This window comes from Panthera leo, chromosome B4 (genome assembly GCF_018350215.1).
Source record: "Panthera leo isolate Ple1 chromosome B4, P.leo_Ple1_pat1.1, whole genome shotgun sequence".
NCBI classification, from domain to species: domain Eukaryota; kingdom Metazoa; phylum Chordata; class Mammalia; order Carnivora; family Felidae; genus Panthera; species Panthera leo.
In genome coordinates, this window is record NC_056685.1 from 69,406,992 (window position 1) to 69,429,895 (window position 22,904).

The 22,904-nt window shown below is 37.7% G+C and overlaps 2 protein-coding genes across 17 annotated transcripts in view; one reads left to right on the plus strand and one right to left on the minus strand.

Annotated features, from left to right (window-relative positions):
• Positions 1 to 359, minus strand: part of YAF2 (YY1 associated factor 2) — a 75,891-nt gene extending 75,532 nt beyond the window's left edge. For 2 of the 4 annotated variants that reach the window (XR_006204789.1, XR_006204790.1), the window contains exon 1: positions 69 to 359. Coding sequence is in view for 2 of the 4 variants with exons in the window: in XM_042946272.1 (XP_042802206.1) it covers positions 69 to 94 (26 nt within the window). In the remaining 2 variants the exon portion in view is untranslated. The remainder of the gene's footprint in view (positions 1 to 68) is intronic. The other 2 variants (XM_042946272.1, XM_042946271.1) reach the window with 2 other exon arrangements.
• Positions 360 to 515: 156 nt separating this feature from the next.
• The window catches only part of PPHLN1 (periphilin 1), a 247,493-nt gene continuing 225,104 nt past the window's right edge, over positions 516 to 22,904 (plus strand). For 7 of the 13 annotated variants that reach the window (XR_006204793.1, XR_006204796.1, XR_006204792.1 and 4 more), the window contains exons 1-2: positions 557 to 809; positions 1,878 to 2,040. The gene's annotated coding sequence lies outside the window, so the exon portion shown is untranslated. Of the gene's footprint in view, positions 810 to 1,877; positions 2,041 to 22,904 lie in introns of all 13 variants that reach the window. The other 6 variants (XM_042946278.1, XM_042946284.1, XM_042946287.1 and 3 more) reach the window with 6 other exon arrangements.

A 22,904-nucleotide genomic window follows, 5' to 3' on the forward strand; every position in this document is an offset into this window, starting at 1 on the left:
CGCCCGAAGCCCGCCGCGAGGGCCCCGCCGCCTGCACAGTCCGGGCCCGGGGGCCCGGGCGCTGTTACCTGGTGGGGCTCTTCTTGTCTCCCATGGCTTGGCTACAGATGCACGCGGAGAGTCGCCGCCGCGGCCGCTCTGTTTGTCAATAAGGAGGATAATAAGCCGGGCGGAAGCGGGCGGGGGAGGAGGGAAGAGGGGGCGGGGAAGGCCGCACCGCCGAGCTCCGGAGCCGCCGCCGGATCCCACGCAGCCTCCAGCTGTCGGGGAAACTCCTGCCTGGGTGCACGTGACCCGAGCCGGCCAACCAGCAGCGGCGCCGGAGACTTCAAACGCGGCCAGCGCGGCCCAGCACCCGCGGCGAGTTCGCGGGCGGGCGGGCGGCGTGGGGGTGGTCGCTGCAGCCTCGGGCGCTGCAGCCTCGGGCGCCGCCGCCTCTCCGCTCCGCTCTCCGCGCTTCCCTTCCGCATCCTTGGCTGTTGGTGGCTGCCACGCGCTGCAGGGCCACTCTGACTGGGGGATGCTCAGTCATCCCGCGGGACGTGTGCTCCCGGGTGGAGCCGGCGTTGGGAGGTCAGCCGGGTTCGGGAGCAGTGCCCGGCCGCGGTCTCCAGGTAGAACCGCTTTTCCGGCCTCGACCGTCCTTGACTGCTCAGGCTCAGCTCGAGAGACACCTGGGGGAAGGCGGGAACCAATATTGAGCGCCATTGCTAGGTGCCTTAAAATACTAATTTTCTGTACGCAAATCTCTACCAAGTAGGTACTGTCGCCCTTAATTTAGAGGAAACGAAACCGAGGCTCAAGAGAGGGTAGGTGACTTCCTCTGTATTATATAATTAGAGGATGACAAAGCCAGGAGGAATTTAACCCTGGTTTTAATTCCAAATGCACTCTTTTGGCCTCCCAGGACTCAACAGTAGCCGCTTAAAATAAAACAACTCATAAGCCCTTTTCTTTTTTCGATAACGAGTTTACATAGTCCCTGAATGTTGTCTGTTGAGTAAGAAACGAACACTTTTCCACCAAGTCTCGTTTCCTCGACACACTAGATAGATGCCCTCATCTCGTACTAGACCCTAGCAACACCAATCTAACTGGTTTCCTAAACTCCAGCCCCACTTCCCCAATCGACTCAGTAATCCACAACCAGATACGAAATAAAATACTGATAATATTAGGCCACCACTCTGATCAAGTACCTTGCTAAGGCTCTCAGACTCCATAGCTTGGCATTCAAGGATTTCCACTCTTTCTCCCTACCTCCTCATCCTACTTCCTATCAGAAAAGCGGCCTCCTGGCAAAGACAGCAGATAAAATTAATTTATTTGTTCCTTCACCCACATGGCTTACTTCTGCATAAAATACTTTCCTCTTCTGTTTCTAACCAGTCTTTCTAGGTTCACAGCAAGTCCAAATTCCTGTAAAATAATAACCTCAATAACTGAAAGAATGTTAAGGTACTTAACATTAACATATTAAAGAAATAGTAATGTCAAAATTCCCAGTTCCCAGCCTACTTTCCCTGTTCCTTCACTAATGGATCTTGGAAATTGTAGTTAATTTCTGTAATTTTCAACTTCTCCATCCGCAAAATGATATCTGTATTTATGAAGTTGTGTGATTAATAACAACATAACATTTTAGCACTGTTTGGCAGGCACTTTGCAAATCTCTTCACACCAATGCATTTTCTTAAAGGACTCAAAGTATTAGGCAAATGTTCTTATCAACTAGCCTATCCATTTGAAAGACAAAGAATTTAGGGCCCAGGTTAAATGGTTTTTCCTTAATGAAAAGGCCAGAATTAGAGCTCAGATATCTTACTGTCTTTTACCAGACCGTGATTTCTGATTAACCAAATCACTCCAATTTACAGCAGTCCCTGAACTCACTGCACCATCTGTACTTTTTGAAAAGTGTCGCTTCTCCAGACTCCAACCTCAAATCAGAAACCATGAGGAATATGATTGAGAAAAGTGAACAAGGGGAGTTCTAAGGCCTAGTCTTCAATCTCTAGGTAATGCAATGGGTAACCTTAGGTAAGTCACTTCCTATTTTCCATCTATAAAATAAAGCAGTTAAAAACTGTTGTCTTAACTAAGGTCCCTTCCAAGTCTAAGGCATTGTGGGTTTTTTTTTTTAAATGTTTATTTATTTTGAGAGAGAGAACACAAATGGGGGAGGAGCAGAAAGAGAGGGGGACAGAGGATCTGAAGAGGGCTCTGTGCTAATAGCAGAGTGTGATGCAGGGGCTCAAACTCACACTTAACCAACTGAGCCACCCCGGTGCCCCAGACATGGTGATGTTTCAAAATTCCTTGACTGGATGGATCATCAAGGAGAATGGCAAGAACTGGTTTACTTGCACAAGTGTTGGCAACAACTTATTTTTAAATCAAAAGAAAACCAAATCTGGGACTCTCAAACTCTCCCATGCTGCAAGTTACCATTTCACTAGAATCTAACCTCCGCCCCTGGAAAGTAAACTCCACTTCTGAATCATATACTTAAGAAGGCAGGAACTTTTATTTGTTGCCTTCATCACTGCATATTAAGCCCCTAGAATAGTCTGACACATAGTTGGTACTCAGTAAATGTTGTGAGAATGAATACATTCACCTGGGTCACGATTCTTGGACGAGTGATATTTTCATACAGGATTTACAGTCTGTTCAGCATATTGTGTACACAGAGGATGGTCAATCAATGCTGAAATTTACAACACCCCTTCAAACTGAACTTTACAACTCTGCAAAGTACTGCAGTCATTTTAGAAGAACTAGGAACCCAGTTTCTGTGGAGTACAAAAGCACACACGCTTGCACTAAACCAGCTGCCTCCCATTTATTAGTTCTTGTTTATAGAAAAACCCCCTTCCTGTAGCAGGTTTCCATAGAGAGAGTGATACTGAAGCCAATCCTCCTACTTCACCCAAAAATCATACCTTTTCCTTAAAGTGTTTCCTACTAATCTGAAAGAGTGGCCAGTGGAGAATATGAAGATCCTTGTCACCAGAGTCACCCAGATTCTTACCCATTTGGGTGTCTTCAATACATTAACAGAGTTCAATACTTTGGATATGCAATTCACTAGGGACACTTGTAAAATGACACAAACTCTTTAACAATAGTTTTAACAATTTAAAAATAAAGTGTTGAAATTGTCTTTAATAGCCTTAAGTTTTTAAATGTTTACTTATTTATTTTGAGAGAGCAAGAAAGCGTGAGTATGTGTGTGTGCAAGAGCAAACAGCAGAGAGAGAGGAGAGAGGGAATCATGCAGGCTCCACACTGACAGCAAGGCTCAATCCCACGAACTGAACTACGAGATCATGACCTGAGGATCAAGAGTTGGATGTTCAACCGACTGAGTCACCCAGGCAACCCTAAGGTGTTGAAATTTTCTAATGATTTCCTTTTTAAAAATTAAAATAATCCCTAGGTCATTGATATAATAATATTCATTTCCATTCTAATATGCTTTCTAGAATGGCAGAGACTGGAAAAGTTACTGAAACTGTGCATGGGATCCTGTACACAGATGAATAGTAATACTACTCTCTGTTGAGGTGGATGAAGGGATAGGGAGACCCTGTCTTAGATCAAGAGATTGACTGTGGGATCCCGGAGACCCCAGGCGGTTCTGATTAGCCCTGAGTTTCTAACAAGGAAGCAAACATAATAATAAAAGCTATGTATTAAAGTTTTCTATATAGTTATTTGACGGTAGAAGCTAATACCTGAAGTAAGACTGGAATGTGAGAGAAACAGTGTAACTGAGGAAGAAATGAGCTTCAAATCTTCTCTGGCAAAATTCAACATGAAGGATAACGGTAATAAATTGCAACTGTAAAACCAATCACATTTTAAGATTGATTTTTTGCTTTTTTTTTTTTTTAGCTGGTTAGTGTTTTGTTTTTGCAAAGCAGAGATACCTTTCCTGATTTTATTCATTATAAAAGTTATATGTTACCACTGTATTAGTTTCTATAGCACCAAAATAAAATACCACAGACTGGGTGACTTTCACAAAAGAAATTTATTTCTTCATAATTCTAGAGGCTACATTCTGAAATTTAGGTGTCAGCAGGCTTGGCTTCTCCTGAGGCCTCTCTCATTGGCTTGTAGATAGCCACTTTCTCTCTGTCCCCACTTGGTCTTCTCTTTGTGTGAGTCTGTGTCCTAATTCTTATAAAGACAGAGTCCTATTAGATTAGGACCTACCCTAATGACCTCCTTTTATCTTAATTATCTCTTTGAAGACCCTATCTCCAAATAGTCACATTCTGAAGTACTGAGGAGTTAAGACTTCAACATGAATTTGCAGGGGGGACTAAAACAATTAAGCCCATAATACTAGCATAAAGAGGTGAGCAAAGATTTTTTTTTTAAGTTTTTATTTTAATGTTTATTTATTTTTGAGAGAGAAAGAGTGCAAGCTCACAAACTGTGAGATCATGACCTGAGCCAAAGTCGGACACTCAACCAACTGAGCCACCCAGATTCCCCCAAAGATTTTTTAAATTAACGTTTCCAGTGTATTCTTGTAACATTACTAGTACAGATTCATAGTCCTCATCTGAAAGTTTTAAGGCTGGATATCTTTCATTAGAAAGACATTTGGGGATTTTCAAAAGGCATTATATGGTACAAACACTGCATAATTACATAACCCTCCAAGTGGGCTCTCAAGTAGTATCCCATAATCAAATGCATTAATATTTCTGCAAAATATATAAATATTTGTGCCGTGTGGGAAAATAAAGTCCATAAATCACCTCACCTCAGTACTACTTAGGCTGTACTGCTAAATGATTATAGGTCAGGTAAAATATGAAAATGTTTTCAATTTTCAGTGCTTTTTAGATTACGGATTATGAAAAAGCATTGTGCATCTGTAAGAACTTGAGAACAAATTAAGATTGAAAAGATTAAAATTAAAAAGTTGAAGTCCACAGTTTTTTTCTTTTCTTTCCCCCCTTTTTGATAAATGTATTCTTTAACCCTGTCCCCTATATCCCCCCATCCCTCCTCACTCATGTCCCCTCCAGTAACCATCAGTTTGCTCTCTACAGTTAAGAGTTTGTTTCTTGGTTTCTCTCTCTCTTTTTTTTTTTTTCTTTGCTCATTTGTTTTGTTTCTTAAATTCCACATATGACTGAAATCATATGGTATTTGTCTTTCTCTGACAGGCTTATTTCACTTAGCATTATATGCTCTAGCTCCATTCATGCTGTTACAAATGGCAAGATTTCATTCTTTTTATAGCTGAGTAATATTCCAGTGTGTGTGTGTGTGTGTGTGTGTGTGTGTGTGTGTGTGTGTGTGTGTGTATCACCTCTTTTTATCCATTCATCTGTCGATGGACACTTGGGCTGCTTCCATAGTTTGGCTGCAATAAACATAGGGGGGCATATATCCCTTTGAATTAGTGTTTTTTGTATTTTGGGAGTAAAGACTCAGTAGTGTGATTTGTGGATTATAGGGTAGTTCTATTTTTAACTTTTTGAGGAACCTTCGTATTGTTTTCCATGGTGGCTGCACCAGTTTACATTCCCACCAAAAGTGCATGAGGGTTCCTTTTTCTCCACATCCTCGCCAACACTTGTTGTCTGTGTTTTTTATTTTAACCACTCTGACATATATGGGATGATATCGCATTGTAGTTTTGATTTGCATTTCCCTAATGATAAGAGATGTTAAGCACCTTTTCATGTGTCTGTTGGCCATCTGAATGTCTTCTTTGGGGAAATGTCTGTTCATACTCAGTTTTAAATTGTATTACTTGTTTTTTGGTGTTGAGTTGTATCAGTTCTTTATGTATTTTGGATACTGACCCTTTTTGTATAGGTGATTTGCAAATATCTTCTGCCATTCAGTAGGTTGCTTTTTATTTTTTTTGGTTGTTTACTATGCAGAAAGTTTTTATTTTGATGTGGTTTATTTTTTCTCAATAGCTTGTTTTTGCTTTAATTTCCCTTTCCTCTGGGATCCTGTCTAGAAAAATGTTGCTATGGTTGATGTTACACAGATTACTGCCTATGCTCTCTTTAAAGATTTTTATGGTTGCAGACCCACACTTAGTTTCTAAATCCATTTTGAGTTGTGTATGGTGAAAGGAAACTCCAGTTTCATTCTTTTGCATGTGGCTGTCCAGTGTTCCCGATACCATTTGTTGAAAAGACTGTCTGTTTCCTATTGTATAGTGATTCCTACTTTGTCAAAGATTAATTGACCATATAATTGGGTTTATTTCTGGGTTTTCTGATCTGTTGATCTGTGTGTGTCTATTTTTATGCCAGTACCATACTGTTTTAATTACTACTGCTTTATAATGTAACTTTAAATCTGGAATTGTGATACCTCCAATTTTGTTTTTCTTCTTCGAGATTGCTTTAGCTATTTGAGGTCGCTTGTGGTTCCATGTAAATTTTAGGATTGTTTGTTCTACTTCTATGAAAAATGTTGTTGGTATTTTGAGAGGGATTGCATTAAACCTGTAGCATCTGTAGATTGCTTTGGGTAGTGTAGACATTTAACAATTTAACAGTATAGATGCATTTATTTATTTTTCCAACCCATGAACATGGATTGTCTTTCCATTTCCTTTCATCATCTTGAATTTCCTTCATCAGTATTTTATAGCTTTCAGAAAACATCCACACTTTTTAACACAGCAATTCCACATTGGGGAATATATCCTAAAGATACACCCTGAAATGCATAAAAAGCTTTTACATGAAGACAGTCATTGCAGTTATTTTAACAAATATTGAAAATAACCTGAATGCCTATAAGAAGAGGAATAGTTACATAAATTATGATCTTACCAAAGGATTGAATTTTAAGCAGTCATTAGAAACTATCTTGAGGATGTGAATAGACATTTTTCCAAAGAATACATGCAGCTAGCCAAAAGATACATAAAAAGATGCTCAACATTACTAATCATCATGGAAATGCAAATCAGAACCACAGTGAGATATCACCCCACACCTGTTAGAATAGCTATTATCAAAAAGACAAGAGTGATCCCTATCAACATAACACCAGCATTCCTCACAGAACTAGAACAAACAATCCTAAAATTTGTACGGAACCAGAAAAGACCCCAAATAGCCAAAGCAATCTTGAAAAAGAACCAAAGCTGGAGGCATCACAATCCCAGACTTCAACCTATATTACAAAGCTGTAATCATCAAGACAGTATGGTACTGGCACAGAAACAGATACACTCAGATCAATGTAACAGAATAGAAAACCCAGAAATGGACCCACAAATGTGTGGCCAACTATTCTTTGACAAAGCAGGAAAGAATGTCCAATGGAATGAAGGCAGTCTCTTCAGCAAATGGTGCTGGGAAAACTGGAGAGCAACATGCAGAAAAATGAACCTGGGCCACTCTCTTACACCAAACACAAAAGTAAACTCAAAATGGATGAAAGACCTAAACATAAGACAGGAAGCCATCAAAATCCTCGAAGAGAAAGCAGGCAAAAACCTGTTTGACTTTGGCTGCAGCAACTTCTTATTCAACACATCTCCAGAGGCAAGGGAAGCAAAAGCAAAAATGAACTATTGGGACCTCATCAAAATAAAAAGCTTCTGCACAGCGAAGGAAACAATCAGCAAAACTCAAAGGCAACCAACAGAATGGGAGAAGATACTTGCAAATGACCTATCAGATAAAGGGTTAGTATCCAAAATCTGTAGAGAACTTAAACTCAACACCCAAAAAACAAATAATCCAGTGAAGAAATGGGCAAAAGACATGAAAGACACTTCTCCAAAGAAGACATCCAGATGGCCAACCGACACATGAGAAAATGCTCAACGTCACTCATCATCAGGGAAATACAAATCAAAACCACAATGAGATACCACCTCACACCTGTCAGAATGGCTAACATTAACAATGCAGGCAACAACAGATGTTGGCAAGGTTGCAGAGAAAGAGGATCTGTTTTGTACTGCTGGTGGGAATGCAAACTGGTGTAGCCACTCTGGAAAACAGTATGGAGGTTCCTCAAAAAATTAAAAATAGTATTACCCTACAACCCAGCAATTGTACTACTAGGTGTTTATCCAAGGGATACAGGTATGCTGTTTCAAAGGGACACATGCACCCCAATGTTTATAGCAGCACTATCAACAATAGCCAAAGTATGGAAAGAACCCAAATGTCCATCGATGGATGAATGGATAAAGAAGATATGGTATATATATACAATGGAGCATTACTCAGTGATCAAAAAGAATGAAATTTTGCCATTTGCAACTACGTGGATGGAACTGGAGGGTATTATGCTAAACGAAATTAGTCAGAGAAAGACAAATATCATATGGCTTCACTCATGTAGAATATAAGATACAAAACAGATGAACGTAAGATAAGGGAAGCAAAAATAATATAAAAACAGGAAAGAGGACAAAACATAAGAGACTCTTAAATGTAGAGAAAAAAAGGTTGCTGGAGGGGTTGTGGTGGGGGGGAATGGGCTAAATGGGTAAGGGGCATTAAGGAATCTACTCCTAAAATCATTGTTGCACTATATGCTAACGAACTTGGATATAAATTTAAAAATAAATTAATTAATAAAAAAAAAGGCAAGAAGTAAATCCTGGTGAGAATATGTAGAAAAGGGAACCCTGTGTACTGACAGTGGGAATGTAAATTGGTGCAGCCACTATGGAAAACAGTATCAAGGTTCCTCAAAAAATTAAAAATAGGTGTCGCCTGGGTGGCTCAGTCAGTTAAGCGTCCAACCTCAGCTCAGGTCATGATCTCACTGTTGGTGGGTTTGAACCGCGCTGCGCTGACAGCTCAGAGCCTGGAACCTGCTTCAGATTCTGTGGCTCCCTCTCTCTCTCTGTCTCTCACTCGCACTCTGTCTCTCTCTGTCTCTTGAAAATAAATAAATGTGAAAAAAAATTTATGTTAAAAATAGAACTAGCACATAATCCAGCAATTCCACTTCTGGATATTTATCTGAAAAGAATGAAAACTCTAACTCACAAAGACATTTGCACCCCCATGTTCATTGCAACATTATTTACAATAGCCAAGATGTTAGCAACAACCTAAATATCCACTGACATATGAATGGATAAAGAAGATGACACACACACACACACACACACACACACACATATGCATACATACACATATACACACATAAAGGAATATTTCATACAAGCACACACCGAGTGACCAAATAACTGTCACACTGACTGCTCTGACAACTCAGTATCCACACAAATGCTCCTACAAATGTTTGAGCATCTATACAATAACAAGATAGCTCTCTGCCCCCTAGATGCAACTATTCTGTGTACAAAGACATTCTCACCCTTCCCTAAGAATGAGGAGACACAGTACCCCAACAGTCATGGTGCTCATTTCTGGGCATCAATAACATCATCTATATCTATGCTATTTTGGTTACTCTTTAAATTTAGTCACAGCCTTACCTGAATTTCTGTTACTTAAACACTAAATGTTACAGTTAACCTCCAACAAAACTTGTATTAAGTAATATAAGGAGAAAAAGAAGAAAACAGTTCATATTTACAAATATATATTCACACATGCAAGCACACGTAGCAAGCAGTAAACAATGTGTATATAGTGCTACAATGCTCATTTCTGTAACTGGGCATGGCGCCATAGTTAGTATTCACAACTTTTATCCATTAACCATTCTACATTCTATGTTTCCTTTTTCCGTAGGCACTTAGCCAATCTAAATTCTTTACCTGGTGAGGTGACCCAAACCTTCATTCCTGAATGCTCAGTGATACTGCCTTGGTTGGTTGCTGAAATTTCCAGTAACTTTATTACTGGACATTGAAGTACTAAGAGGTGATCTCAGGACTATCCTGGGTTGAGTACTATGTTTCAACAGTTGATCAGTTAATCAACCCAGTTTTTCCTTTGTAATCATAATCAATCTTCTCATCCAATAAAGCAACTCTCTTACTTATTTGATGGTTCAGTAGCATGAGGAACATTAAATGTCCAAGTGGAAGTTTCATCTTCTAATTCAACAGAAGAACCATTATTGTGGCCCTTGTGGAAGCATTCCTACCCTGGGCGTCAAGAGCTCTAGATCAGCAGAGTTTGATGTTGCAGGGATGGAAAGCAAAAGTTCTGCAAGCACGTTTTTAGGTATCATAGTGAACAAAGCCACTCCTAACTCCATCTCTTGATTCCTGTATTCTGGCTATGGAAAAGACAGTATCACATATCATTCTCTGACTTAAAGCGTTTACTTACCTTGTAAGACAGCACATTTTTCAATGTATGGTGTCTAAACCGTCTGAATCTTGAGTAAGCCTTTCCACTGTTCTATTAGGTCAGATGCTTCAGTGACCAGTGAATTTCATGAGCATGAGTCCATTACTGCACTTTGTTTGCTGTGAAGTAAATTCCTTAACAGAAGCAATGTTGTACAGAATATAATGAAAATGGATAAGGCATTTTATGAGTCCACTTATAATGGTGCAAGAAAAAGCATTATAGACAGAGAAGGCAAGTCCATATCCAAAATAACGTGTCTATCCCAATGAAAACATCTATGTCTCTTTCCATGGGGGAAGTGGTCCAATATGATCAACCTACCACCAGGTGGCTGGCTTGTTCCTTCAAGGAAGAATGCCAGTGTTGGTCTGTGCTATTAGCTGGTTAGGCACTTAGCAATAGCCATGTAGCAGACTACAAAATTATCCTTGGTGAGAGAATGATATTACTGAGACCATGTTGAGCCTCCATTCCAGACAACATGGCCATTTTGAACATAGGTCCATTAAGAAAACACTAGGGTAGCTGGTTGGTGGACATCAAGAGACGTCATTTTGTCCACCTGATTATTGAAAACCTCCCCTTCAGATGATGCCGTTTAGCGAGTATTTTCATAGAACACAGAGATCCTCACACTCTAGCCCATTCTGAGAAGGCCATCCACATATCTCTTTCCCCAGACCATCTTGTATCAATCGTCCAATCTTGTCCCTTCCAAGTCCCTGACCATTGAAGCCATGAATCACTGCAAATCCATACTTTGGATCAAGTTTCAGCCCAGACGAGGTAGATAAACAGATGTATTGCTCTAAATTATACTTGTTAAGAGAATTTTCCTCTACTGATGCCCCTTCAGGGCCACCTCTCATTGAGACTATAATGATACAACCATCCACCTCTTGTTGGTACCAATATATAATGCAGAACCATTTGTAAACCAGTCCTGGATTTTTCATCCTCCATCAAACAGTTATAAGAAATTTCTTATAAGGCCATAGATGTGGATTGAAAGAGAGGAAAGGTCACTGTTGAAGGAAACATCATGCAATTACTTGTGTCTTCCAATTATGCTCTAATCCAGTATCTTATATACCATTTCTACCTGATGATAGATTGCTGCCATGCACACTCAACCTTATGACCTGGTGGTCCAGATTGCACTCATTTCATAAAAGGAAGCTCAGTTAATATTGTCCCTTGACATTCCATGGTTAGGCATTCAGTATCTATCCAAGGCTTAAATATCAAGGCAGGAATTGTTTCTCAAAAGGAGAGTAATTATCTGTAGAAGAGGGCGTGGACTTGCTCCCAAGACCTAGGGGTCTGCACTATGATCTCCATTCTGTATAAAGAATATCTGTGTACTATACAATAGAGTGAATATAGGTATAATTGAGTATTAAATATTCTCACAGATAATTTCATTTTCTTATCAAATATCTTTTGTTAAAAATATGTTCTCTGATCTGCTGGCCTTCCTCAATATTCTGTTTTGGTTTTTATTATTTTCATTGTTTATGTTCATTTTTCCATCACTTTCTCCTGTTTTTTTCCTTATCTTTTCCTTCTTTTGTTTTCTACAGATATTGCCCTTGGAATTAACCTTTTCCAAGTTTTCCTCTTTGAGTTTTTTTTTTCAAAAAAATTTTAAAGATTTTTTTTTTTTATTTTTAAGCAATCTCTATGCCATTGTGGAGCTCAAACCTACAACCCCGAGATCAAGAGTCACACTCTCTACCCACGGAACCAGCCAGCTGCCCCTCCTCTTTGGGTTTTCTATTTGACACACTTATTTTCTTCTCCTTAGGTTTTCTGTACTTCTTTTTCATATCACTTTTATCTCTGTATTTTCTTTTAATTCCATTTTATTTCTACTAGTTTCTTATCTGTGCCATTTTAAGTTTTTAACACATACCCTAGGGATAAGATTGTTATATTTAACCTTATAGAGCTTGTTGGATTTCAGTGGAAAAAATTGCACAACATGTGAGAATATTCAATATAGTATGGTTGGATTATCAAAATTATAAAGTCAAAATTATAAGATTGATATTCTTGGAAATCAGAGAGTCCCAAAATGAAAAACTCTGTGCTCTTTACAGTCATTTTGCATCACTAGCTCTATTGAGTGCCCTTACAAATCTGTATCTTTAGATATTAGGGGAATGCAAGAAAGCAACTCTATATTCATATTCTATAGCCAAGTAAGTAAAGGGTATTATATTTATTGTAAAAAGGTACATGTTAATAAACTCCACAGTTATAAAGATTTCATCCTCAATCATATGTTAATTTTATAAGCTTGCAGTACAAAATATAAATACTGTAGCTACACTTAGAACCTCTAATAAAGTCAAGTATATTTTAAACATTTTTATATTAATACGTTTGACCCAGAAAAACCTACTACAACATATTTGAAAAATTTCTAAGTACCCAAAGTCTTTCTGCCAACAGCATAAACACAGCTGCAATGTCAAATTTCTCAGTGGTGAAAATACTATTTTCCTGCGATACAATCTTGGAGACAGATGTTTAAGGAGAAATTTCCAATCTGTTATCATATATATCTTCATAAAAAACTGATTGAACTAACATCACTTTTTGTAGTAATATAAATAAATCTCTAGGAATTCCTACAGGGATTTCTTGAAGTAAACACATTGCCATTTAAATAATACATTTCATTAGGATGTTCTACAAGCATGCACATCTTATATCAGTAGTATACTTAAGTAATTCTTAAGGAACCTATTTTACATGTTATATATTACTTGAAATTTCTCAGATTAAATGTATATTTGAGTTTTAATATGAATAAATTTTGGCAACAAGCATAACAAAATTATTTGCTTAACCAACGGTTAAGTGCATTATCTATAGCCAGAATGCCTGGATTCAAATTCCGGCTCTGAAACTTACTAGCTGTGTAATCTTGGGCAAATTACTTAACCTGTGCCTCAGTTTTCACATCTATGAAATGAGGCTAGTAATGATATATGTACTTATGGCATTATCATGAGGGCCAAACAACTTACTATATGTAAAGCCCTTAGAAACGATGCATAGCACTTATAAGTATTATCAAAGACCTAACTGTTTTTCTGAGTTTGCTCAACACAATGACGAGAGCCAGACTCATAGATTCTAACATCAATTTTATAGCTTATTACCTCCATTAACCATGGACAAATTATTTCACCTTCTCATACTTCAGTTTCCTCACCTATAGAATGAGAATAATAATAATACTTGCCTCATAGAATTATTGTGGGCTGATACACATAAGGTACTGGGGCTGGTTTCAGTAAGGTCTATACAAATATATGCTTTTACCAGCAGCCCTTGCTTACCCTGAATGCCAGTGAAGCTGGAAGGCCCTACCAGCTTAGTGGAATTTTTAGGTAGCCCATCCTCCTCTAACCCACTGAATACTCATATGGGGGGTTGTCAGGCCAACAACCAGGATGCCTCCTGTCCAAGATTTTCCATGCCTTCAAGGCAACTAGACTTTTATAGCTAATAATTTATATTGTAGATTCAAACAACAAGGAGAGAGGAATAGAATCAGCTGAAGGCTGTAACATATTTTGAATTGGCTCTGGTTCTCCCACTCTGCAACTATTTTTTACCTAAGTACTTTTTGTGTCTAAATATTTATCAAATTACCACTCAGCTTCTCTGGTCCTCAATGTTCTCACTCACACAATCAAAGGATTGTACTCAGAAATCTCTCATGTCCCTTCCCCATGTAAAATTCCGAAACTGTAGCATTCTATCCACATGATTGATGGCATTTGGGTGTGGTGTGGTCTGAGAGAGGGAATCTTCGTTGCTATTTCAATCAAGTCCATAGTTCAAATACCATTCACTGTTGGTGGCAGCTGCCTAAACTGCGGGTCTCTACAAATCCTGTAATTTCTTGTTATTATAGAGAAAAAAAGACAAAACTAAATTGGAATGTTTATAACAATATATATTTTTCTGACTAAAACCACTCTACAACTCCTGAACTACTTTGAAATAACAGAATTTTATAGGTTTGAAAGTTTCCCAAATCCTTACAAATCCATGCATAAATTTTTAGCTTTAAATGAAGAAATAAACATTTGTAAAAGTTCTTCACACAGTTAGTACATCTTACAAATGCAAGATATGATCATGTGTAAAATCAGTCTAGTTGTAACTTCTTTTAACAGAAGAACTTTATAACAAGTCATAGAGATGGAACCGTCTGATTATTTAGCAAGCATATAGAAGTCCTTGATTCCAAACGAACATCAAAGCATTTCTACATGATAAGATGTCCAAGAAAGATTTCACGTATATGAAGTCATACCAGTTGCTAGGAGGATAGGCAGCTTTACTTTGATGGTTTTGAGTTTCCACATTTGCTTTCAGCTCCTCTGCCAGAGGCGCATTCTTTTTTACTCCCCTCCTGCCTCCAGATCAATTTCTATGATATTTTTAATAGCAAGGCATTTTTTTCCCACTGCCTTTTTATTTTTATCAGATAGTGGAATGACTAATCTGTTGGAAAAATTTGTTCATCCATTAGTATGGTTCTTGGTATAACAGGTAGTGGTTAATTCTATAGTATTCTTTAAAATATGGTTTGGGTTTATCTTTGTAGTAATATAGTGATCAATTTACCAACACATATTTGAAGGATGAGTTTTGGTGCAAAGTAGCGCAAAACCTCATTATCATGCCTGGCATAATGTTTACCACATTAGGACATCTGTCCATACGCTCTGTTGCATCAATCTGGATATGTTCTTTTAATATGTTTCTTGATCATATATTCATTGTTTCACTGATCACCTCAATGGATCTCCAGGAGTATTATTAACTAGACTTTTCATGATCGTATATGTAATTTTTTTTAATTTTATATATCAATTTAATGCAGTTAAATTCATTCTTCTATGTTTTGATTAATGCATAGAGTCACATAACTACCCCAACAGTCAAGGTGTAGAACAGTCCAGGGTGCCTGGGTGGCTCAGTTGGTTAAGCTTCCGACTTCGGCTCAAGTCATGATCTCACAGTCCATGAGTTCCAGTCCTGCATCAGGCTCTGTGCTGACAGCTCAGAGCCTGGAGCCTGCTTCAGATTTTGTGTCTCCCTCTCTCTCTGCCCCTTTCCCATTCACACTCTATCTCTCTCTCAAAAGTAAATAAATATTTTAAAAAATAAGGGGCACCTGGATGACTCAGTCAGTTAAACATCCGACTTCGGCTCAGGTCATGATCTCACGGTTCATGAGTTCGAGCCCTGCTTCGGGCTCTGTGCTGACAGCTCAGAGCCTGGAGCCTGCTTCAGATTCTGTATCTCCCTCTCTCTCTGCCCTTCCCCTGCTCATGCTCTGTCTCTCTATCTCTCTCAAAAATAAATAAAAACATTAGAAAATTAAAATAAAAAGATGTAGAACTGTTCCATAACCCCAAAACTTGCCTCATGCAGTCCCTTTGCAGTCAACCCTGCAACCTCTAACCTCTGGCAACTATTGATCTGTTCTCTACCCATAGGGTTACCTTTTGCAAAATGTCATATAAATGGAATCATTTATGGATGGATGGATGCAGGCTTTTGAGTCTGTGTTCTTTCACTTAGGATAATGTGTTTGAGAGTCATAGTGCTGTTATCAATAGTTTGTTTCTTTTTGTTCTTGAATAGAATTCCATATATATATGTATATAGAATAAAACTCCATATATGTGTATGTGTGTATATAATATTTCCGTTTGATTATCCATTCCCCAGTGTAAGCACTTAATAGTTATTTCCAAGTTTTGATGATAATGGGTAGAACTGCTGTCAATATTTGCATGCAGGGTTTTATGTGAATGTAAGTATTAATTTCTCTTGGGTAAATACTTAGGACTTGGATTGTTGAGTCAATAGTATTTTGTTTAAATTTGTAAGAAACTGGGCACCTAGGTGGCTCAGTTGTTTAAGCATCTGACTCTTGATTTCAGCTCAGGTCATGAGGTCATAATCTCACAGTTCATGGAATTCACAGACAGTGCAGAGCCTGTTTGGGATTCTCTCTCTCACTCTCTCTACCCCTCCCCCATTCACAATCACACTGTCTCAAAATAAATTTAAAAACATTGAAAACCATTTGGAAGAAACTGGGATGCCTGGGTGGCTCAGTCGGTTAAGTGTCTGACCCTTGGTTTTTGGCTCAGGTCACGATCTCACAGTTCGTGGGTTTGAGCCCCAGTCAGGCTCTGCACTGGCGGTAAGGAGCTTGCTTGGGATTCTCTCTCTCCCTCTCTCTGCCCCTACCCGACTTGTGCTGTCTCTGTCTGTCTCAAATAATAATAATAATAATAATAATAATAATAATAATAATAGTGTAAGAAACTGACAAACTTCTTTCTAAAGTTGCTGTCTCATTTTGCATTTCCACCAGGTGTATATGAGAGTCTAGGTGCTCCAAATACTCATCAGCATTAAGTATTGTTGGTCTTTTTATTTTAAGTTTATTTATTTATTTTGAAAGAGAGAGAGAGCAAGCACATGCAGGGGAGAGGCAGAGAGAGAGAGAATCCCAAGCAGGCTCCGCAATGTCAGCTCAGAGCTAGATGTGGGGCTTGAACTCACAAACTGTGAGATCATGACCTGAGCCAAAATCCAGAGTTGGATGCTTAACCAACTGAGCCACCAGGTGCCCTGTCAGTCTTATTTTAGTATAGCCATCCTTGTGTGTATATAGCAGCATCTCTTTGTGGTTTCAATTTGCGTTTCCTTTATGACAGTTTTTTCATGAGCTTATTAACCCATTTGTAAATCTTTTTTTAATTTCAAAAATGTGTTTTATTTGAGAGAGAGAGAGAGATTGGAGGGGCCGAGGGACAAAGAGAGATCCTAAGCAGTCTCCACACCCAGCACGGAGCTGGACTCAGGACTCAGTCTCACAACTGTAAGATCATGACCTGAGCTGAAATCAAGAGGTGGTTGCTTAAATGACTAAGCCACCCAGGTGCCCCAAAAATGCATTTTTAATTTCAGTATAATTAATATATAACATTATGTTAGTTATAGGTGAACAACATAATGATTCGGTATTTGTATACAGTGCAAAATGATCACCACGGTCTAGTTACCATCCATTACCGTAAAAAATTACACTTATTTTTTTATGATGAGAACTTTTAAGATTTACTCTTACAACTTTCACATATGCAATACAATATTGTTGATTATAGTCACCACGCTGTACAATGCATCCCCACGACTTACTTATTTTATAACTAGAAGTTTGTACCTCTTGACTGTGTATCTTCTTTGCTGAAGTCTGTTAAAAACTTTTGCTCATTTAAAAAAATTTGGTTGGGGCACCTGGGTGGCTCAGTGCGTTCAGTATCCAACTTCAGCTCAGGTCATGATCTCACGGTTTATGAGTTCGAGCCCCACACTGAGCTCTGTGCTGACAGTTCAGAGCCTGGAGCCTGCTTCAGATTCTGTCTCCTTCTCTCTGCCTCTCCCCTGCTCACACTCTGTCTCTCTCTCTCTCTCAAAAATAAATAAACATTAAAAAACTAAAAAATAAATAAAAATAAAAAATTTTGTTGTTTTCTTATTACTAAGGTTTTAAAAATTGTAGTAAACATATGTAATATAATATTTAACTTTTAACCATTTATAAGTTTACAATTCATTGGTATTAAATACATGGACAATGCTGTGTAATCATCATTACTACCTATACCCAAACCTTCATCATTCCCATCAAAAACTCTACCAATTAGATACTAACACTCTCTTTCCCCTTCCTCCCCTAATTTGTAGTAACTTCTATGCTACTTTCTATCTCTGTTAATTATTCTTTTCTAGGTGCCTCATGTAAATGGAATCATACAATATTTGTTTTTTATATGTGCTTTTTTCCATAAGTGTAATTTATTTGTTATAAATATAAATAATTATAAGCATAATTTGTAATGTTTGAAAGTCCATTCATGTTGTACCATATATCAAAACTCTCATTCCTTTTTATGGCTGAATATTCCATTGTATCTAGTTATTGAATTCTATTTGTGTTCTGTTTATAAGTTCTTTATCACATATAATTTACAAATATTTTCTCCTGGTTTGTTGCTTCTTATTTCATTTTCTTTGAGGTTTTTCAATGAGGAAACAAAATTAATTTGATAAAGTCCAATGTATCAATTTTTCTTTTAAGGACTATGATTTTGAGGTCATACCTCATTGGCTAAAACAGTGTCGCAAAGATTTCCTCCTATGCATTCTTCTAATATTTTGAAGTTTTATATTTAAGTCTGTGATCCATTTTGAGCAAATTGTTACATAAAGCGTCAGGTATAAATCAAGTTTATGTTTTGCATGACCCAGTTGTTCCAGCATAATTTTTTGAAAAGACTAACCTTTCTCCATTGAATTGCCTTTGTATCATTGTCAAAAATCAATTGACCATATTTTTGAGGGTTTAATTCTGGACTGTGTATCATGTTCTGTTGATCTATATGTCTATACTTTTGCCAAAACCACATTGTCATGATTATTGTAGATTTATGGTGTCTGTTTTTTTTTTAAGTTTTATTTATTTATTTTGAGAGATAAAGAGACAGAGAGTGTGCACATACAAGCAGGGGAGGGTCAGAGACCAAGAGAGACGGAATCCCAAGCAGGCTCTGCCATCCATGCAGAGCCCTATGTGGGGCTTGAACTCACAAATTGTGAGATCTTGGCCCAAGCTGAGATTAAGAGTCAGATGCTCAAGCAACTGAGCCACCTGGTGTCCCTGTTGTAAGGCTTGATATCAGATATTGTGAGTCTTCCAGCTTCTTTTTCAAAATTGTTTTGGCTATCCTAGTTCCTCTGTCTTTACATATAAATTCTAGAGTCAGTTTGTTGGTATCTACAAGAAATTCTGCTGGGATTATGATTGGAATTGGAGTGAATCTATTGATCAACTTGGTAAAAATTGACATCTTAACATTTGTGATTATTTTTGGATGCAACTATCTGCTTCTAAATTTCTGTAACAAATCCTTTACTTCTACTAAATATAACATGACATTGTCTTATCTTGGCTAACCTAATACAGATATTTAAAATGAAGTTCTTTCTGTATCAGTTGAGTTGTTTCCAGGTGATTTTAAGTCATGATATATTATTCTTTGATATGAGGTTTTAGTAACACAAAGCTGTGTCCATTTTTATTATTTTAAAAGCTAATTATTTTTATTTGATTTTGTAACTATTTAGATCTTTACATGAGCTAAAGTCTTATTTATTAATTGACAATTAATTGATTGATTAATTGATTATTGATTGATCAATTGATTTATTGATTAATTGATTTATTGATTAATTGTGGTAAAATATTCATAACAAAATTTACCATTTACCATTTTAATCATTTTAAGTGTACAGTTTAGTGGCATTAACTACATTCACATTGTTGTGCAATCATTACTACCATTCATCTCCAAACTTTTTTCATGTTCTCAAATGGAAGCTATTATTTAAATTATTATTCAATGACTCCCCATTCCCTTTGCTCCCTCGCCTCTAGCAACTAACACTACACTTTTTGTCTCTATGAATTTGACTACTAATAGGTTCATTCAATAAGAACCATAAAGTATTCGCCTTTTTGTGATTGGCTTATTTCACTTACCATAATGTCTTCAAGGTTCATTCATATTGTAGCATGTGTCAGAATTTCCTTCCTTTAAAGACTGAATCATGTTCCGTTGTATGTATACACCACATTTTTTAATCCATTCATCCATTGATAGACACTTGGATTGCTTCCACCATTTGGCTATTGTGAATAATGCTGCTATAACTATGTACAAATATCTGTCTGAGTTCCTCCTTTCAGTTATTTTGGGTATATTCTAGAAATGGACTTGCTGAGTGGTAATTCCGTGTTTAATTTTTTTTTTTTTGAGGAACCACCATACTATTGAGCTAAAGTCTTAAAAGAATGATTTACTTATTTAACATTGCTTTTTATAGGTTATTGCCAGATTTACGAGAAATATTTAAGAAACAAATTGGATTTTAGATATTAATGGACAATAGTGTAGCTAGTAGGGAGAGTCAGGAAGAACCCACTGAGAGAAAATATATTTCAACAAATAATTTCTAACATCTCCTTGTACTTAACATTAGTAATAAAACTATAGTACATCATGTTCACAGCATCATTATTTGCTTTGTAAAATTCTAATGCTGGACATATATTCAGAATATGGATTTAAATGTTTTATTTTATTTATTTGCAAAAGGAAAATTTGAAATTCCATTTTTTTTTTAGCTCTGGAAACATCTTTGCACCAGATTTTTAAAAAGTTAGTAATTCCTTTAATAATCCATTTTATGGCTTTATCTAGAATTTATCATAACACTGTTTTCAAACTTCTATGGGAAGCAAATACAAGATACAAACACTACAAAGAATTAAGTGCTTATTTTTTAAGCTGCTAGTATTTGACAGTCATTGTGTTAGATGCTTGGGATTTTAACTTTTTTTTTTAATACAATGTATTTATTTTGAGAGAGAGAGAGCAAGAGAGCATGAGCAGGGGAGGGACAGAGAGAGAGGGAAAGAGAAAACCCCAAGCAGGCTGCACACTGTCAGGGCAGAGCCAGATGTGGGGCTTGAACTCATGAAGAGTGAGATCATGACCCACGCCAAGATCAAGAGTCAGACACTTAACTGACTGAGCCATCCAGGCGCCCCTATTCTATTTTCAGGATGCAACTTGCTGTTGTACCTCATCCTTGCACTGACCCTGATATTCTGCCTTGTCCAGTTCTAGATACAGGTTGCTGAGTAATACTGAATAAATCATTTAACTCACTAAAGATGCCCTAATTGTCAAATGCAGAAATCACTACTCAGTACTCACCTTTCCTGACCTTTTTCCTTCTTCTGCATTTTGCTGTTCAGTTCCCTAGGACCGTTTGCTAAAGAGACTTTTTTCCATTGGATACTCTTTCCTGCTCTGTCAAAGATTAGTTGGCCATACATTTGTGGGTCCAATTCTGGGTTCTCTATTCTATTCCATTGGTTTATGTGTCTGTTTTTGTGCCAGTACCATACTGTCCTGATAATTACAGCTTTGTAGTAGAGGCTAAAGTCTTGGATTGTGATGCCTCCCACTTTGGTTTTCTTTTTCAATAATACTTTGACTATTCGGGGTCTTTTGTGGTTGCATGTAAGTGTTTGGATTGTTTGTTCTGGCTTTGAGAAGAATGCCTGTGCAATTTTGATAGGGACTGCACTGAATGTGTAGATTGCTTTGGATAGTATTGACATTTTAATTCTTCTGTTTCATCATTTGGGCTAGTTTTCTGCCTTGGACTCTACTTTAAACAAGGTTTCTCTTTATTAATTTTCATACCTTCAGTCATCACATATGCCTGATTATATTAGTCAGGTTCTCCAGAGAAACAGAACCGATAGGAGACATATATATGAGGAGATTTGTAATGGGAGTTGGCTCTCACAATTATGAAGGCTGAGATATGCCACCATATGATAGCCTTCTGCAAGCTGTAGAACCAGGAAAGTTGGACGTATAATTTAGTTCCAGTCTGAAGGCCTGGGAACCAGGGAGGCTGCTGGTGCAAGTCCAAAGGCCTAAGAATTAGGAGCTTCCATGTCTGAGGGCAGGAAAATATAGATATCCGAGCTCAAGAAGACAGAGAATTTGCCCTTCCTCCACCTTTTTGTCTTATTAGGTCATTGATGGATTATACCTTCCTGTATTGGTGAGGGAGGATCATTTTACTCAGTCTACTCATTCAAAGGCTAATCTCTTCCAGAAACTTCTTAACAGATACACCCAGAATAATGTTTTACTAGCAATTAAACATTCCTTAGTCCAGTCAATTTGACCCATAAAATTAACCATAACAATGGTAATGTCAAAGAATTTTCTCTCTGGGGCGCCTGGGTGGCTCAGTTTGTTGAGCGTCCAACTTCGGCTCAGGTCATAATCTCACGGTTTGTGAATTTGAGCCCCGTATCAGGTTCTGTGCTGACAGCTCAGGGCCTGGAGCCTGTTTCAGATTCTGTGTCTCCCTCTCTCTGCCCCTCCCCTGCTCCCTCCCTCCCTCTCTCTCTCTCTTTCTCTCTAAAATAAAACGTAAAAAAAAATGAATTTTCTTTCCAACTTCAGAAATATTTCCTTTTTTTTCATTTTTCCCTTTATTTATTTATTTATTTATTTATTTATTTTAAATTTATATCCATGTTAGTTAGCATATAGTACAACAATGATTTTAGGAGTAGATTCCTTACCTATTTAGCCCATCCCCCCCACCCACAACCCCTCCAGTAACCCTCTGTTTGGTCTCCATATTTAAGAGTCTCTTATGTTTTGTCCCCCTCCCTGTTTTTATATTATTTTTGCTTCCCTTCCCTTATGTTCACCTGTTTTGTATCTTAAAGTCCTCATATGAGTGAAGTCATATGATACTTGTCTTTCTCTGACTAATTTTACTTAGCATAATACCCTCCAGTTCCATCCACGTAGTTGCAAATGGCAAGATTTCATTCTTTTTGATCGCTGAGTAATGCTCCATTGTATATGTGTGTGTGTGTGTATGTGT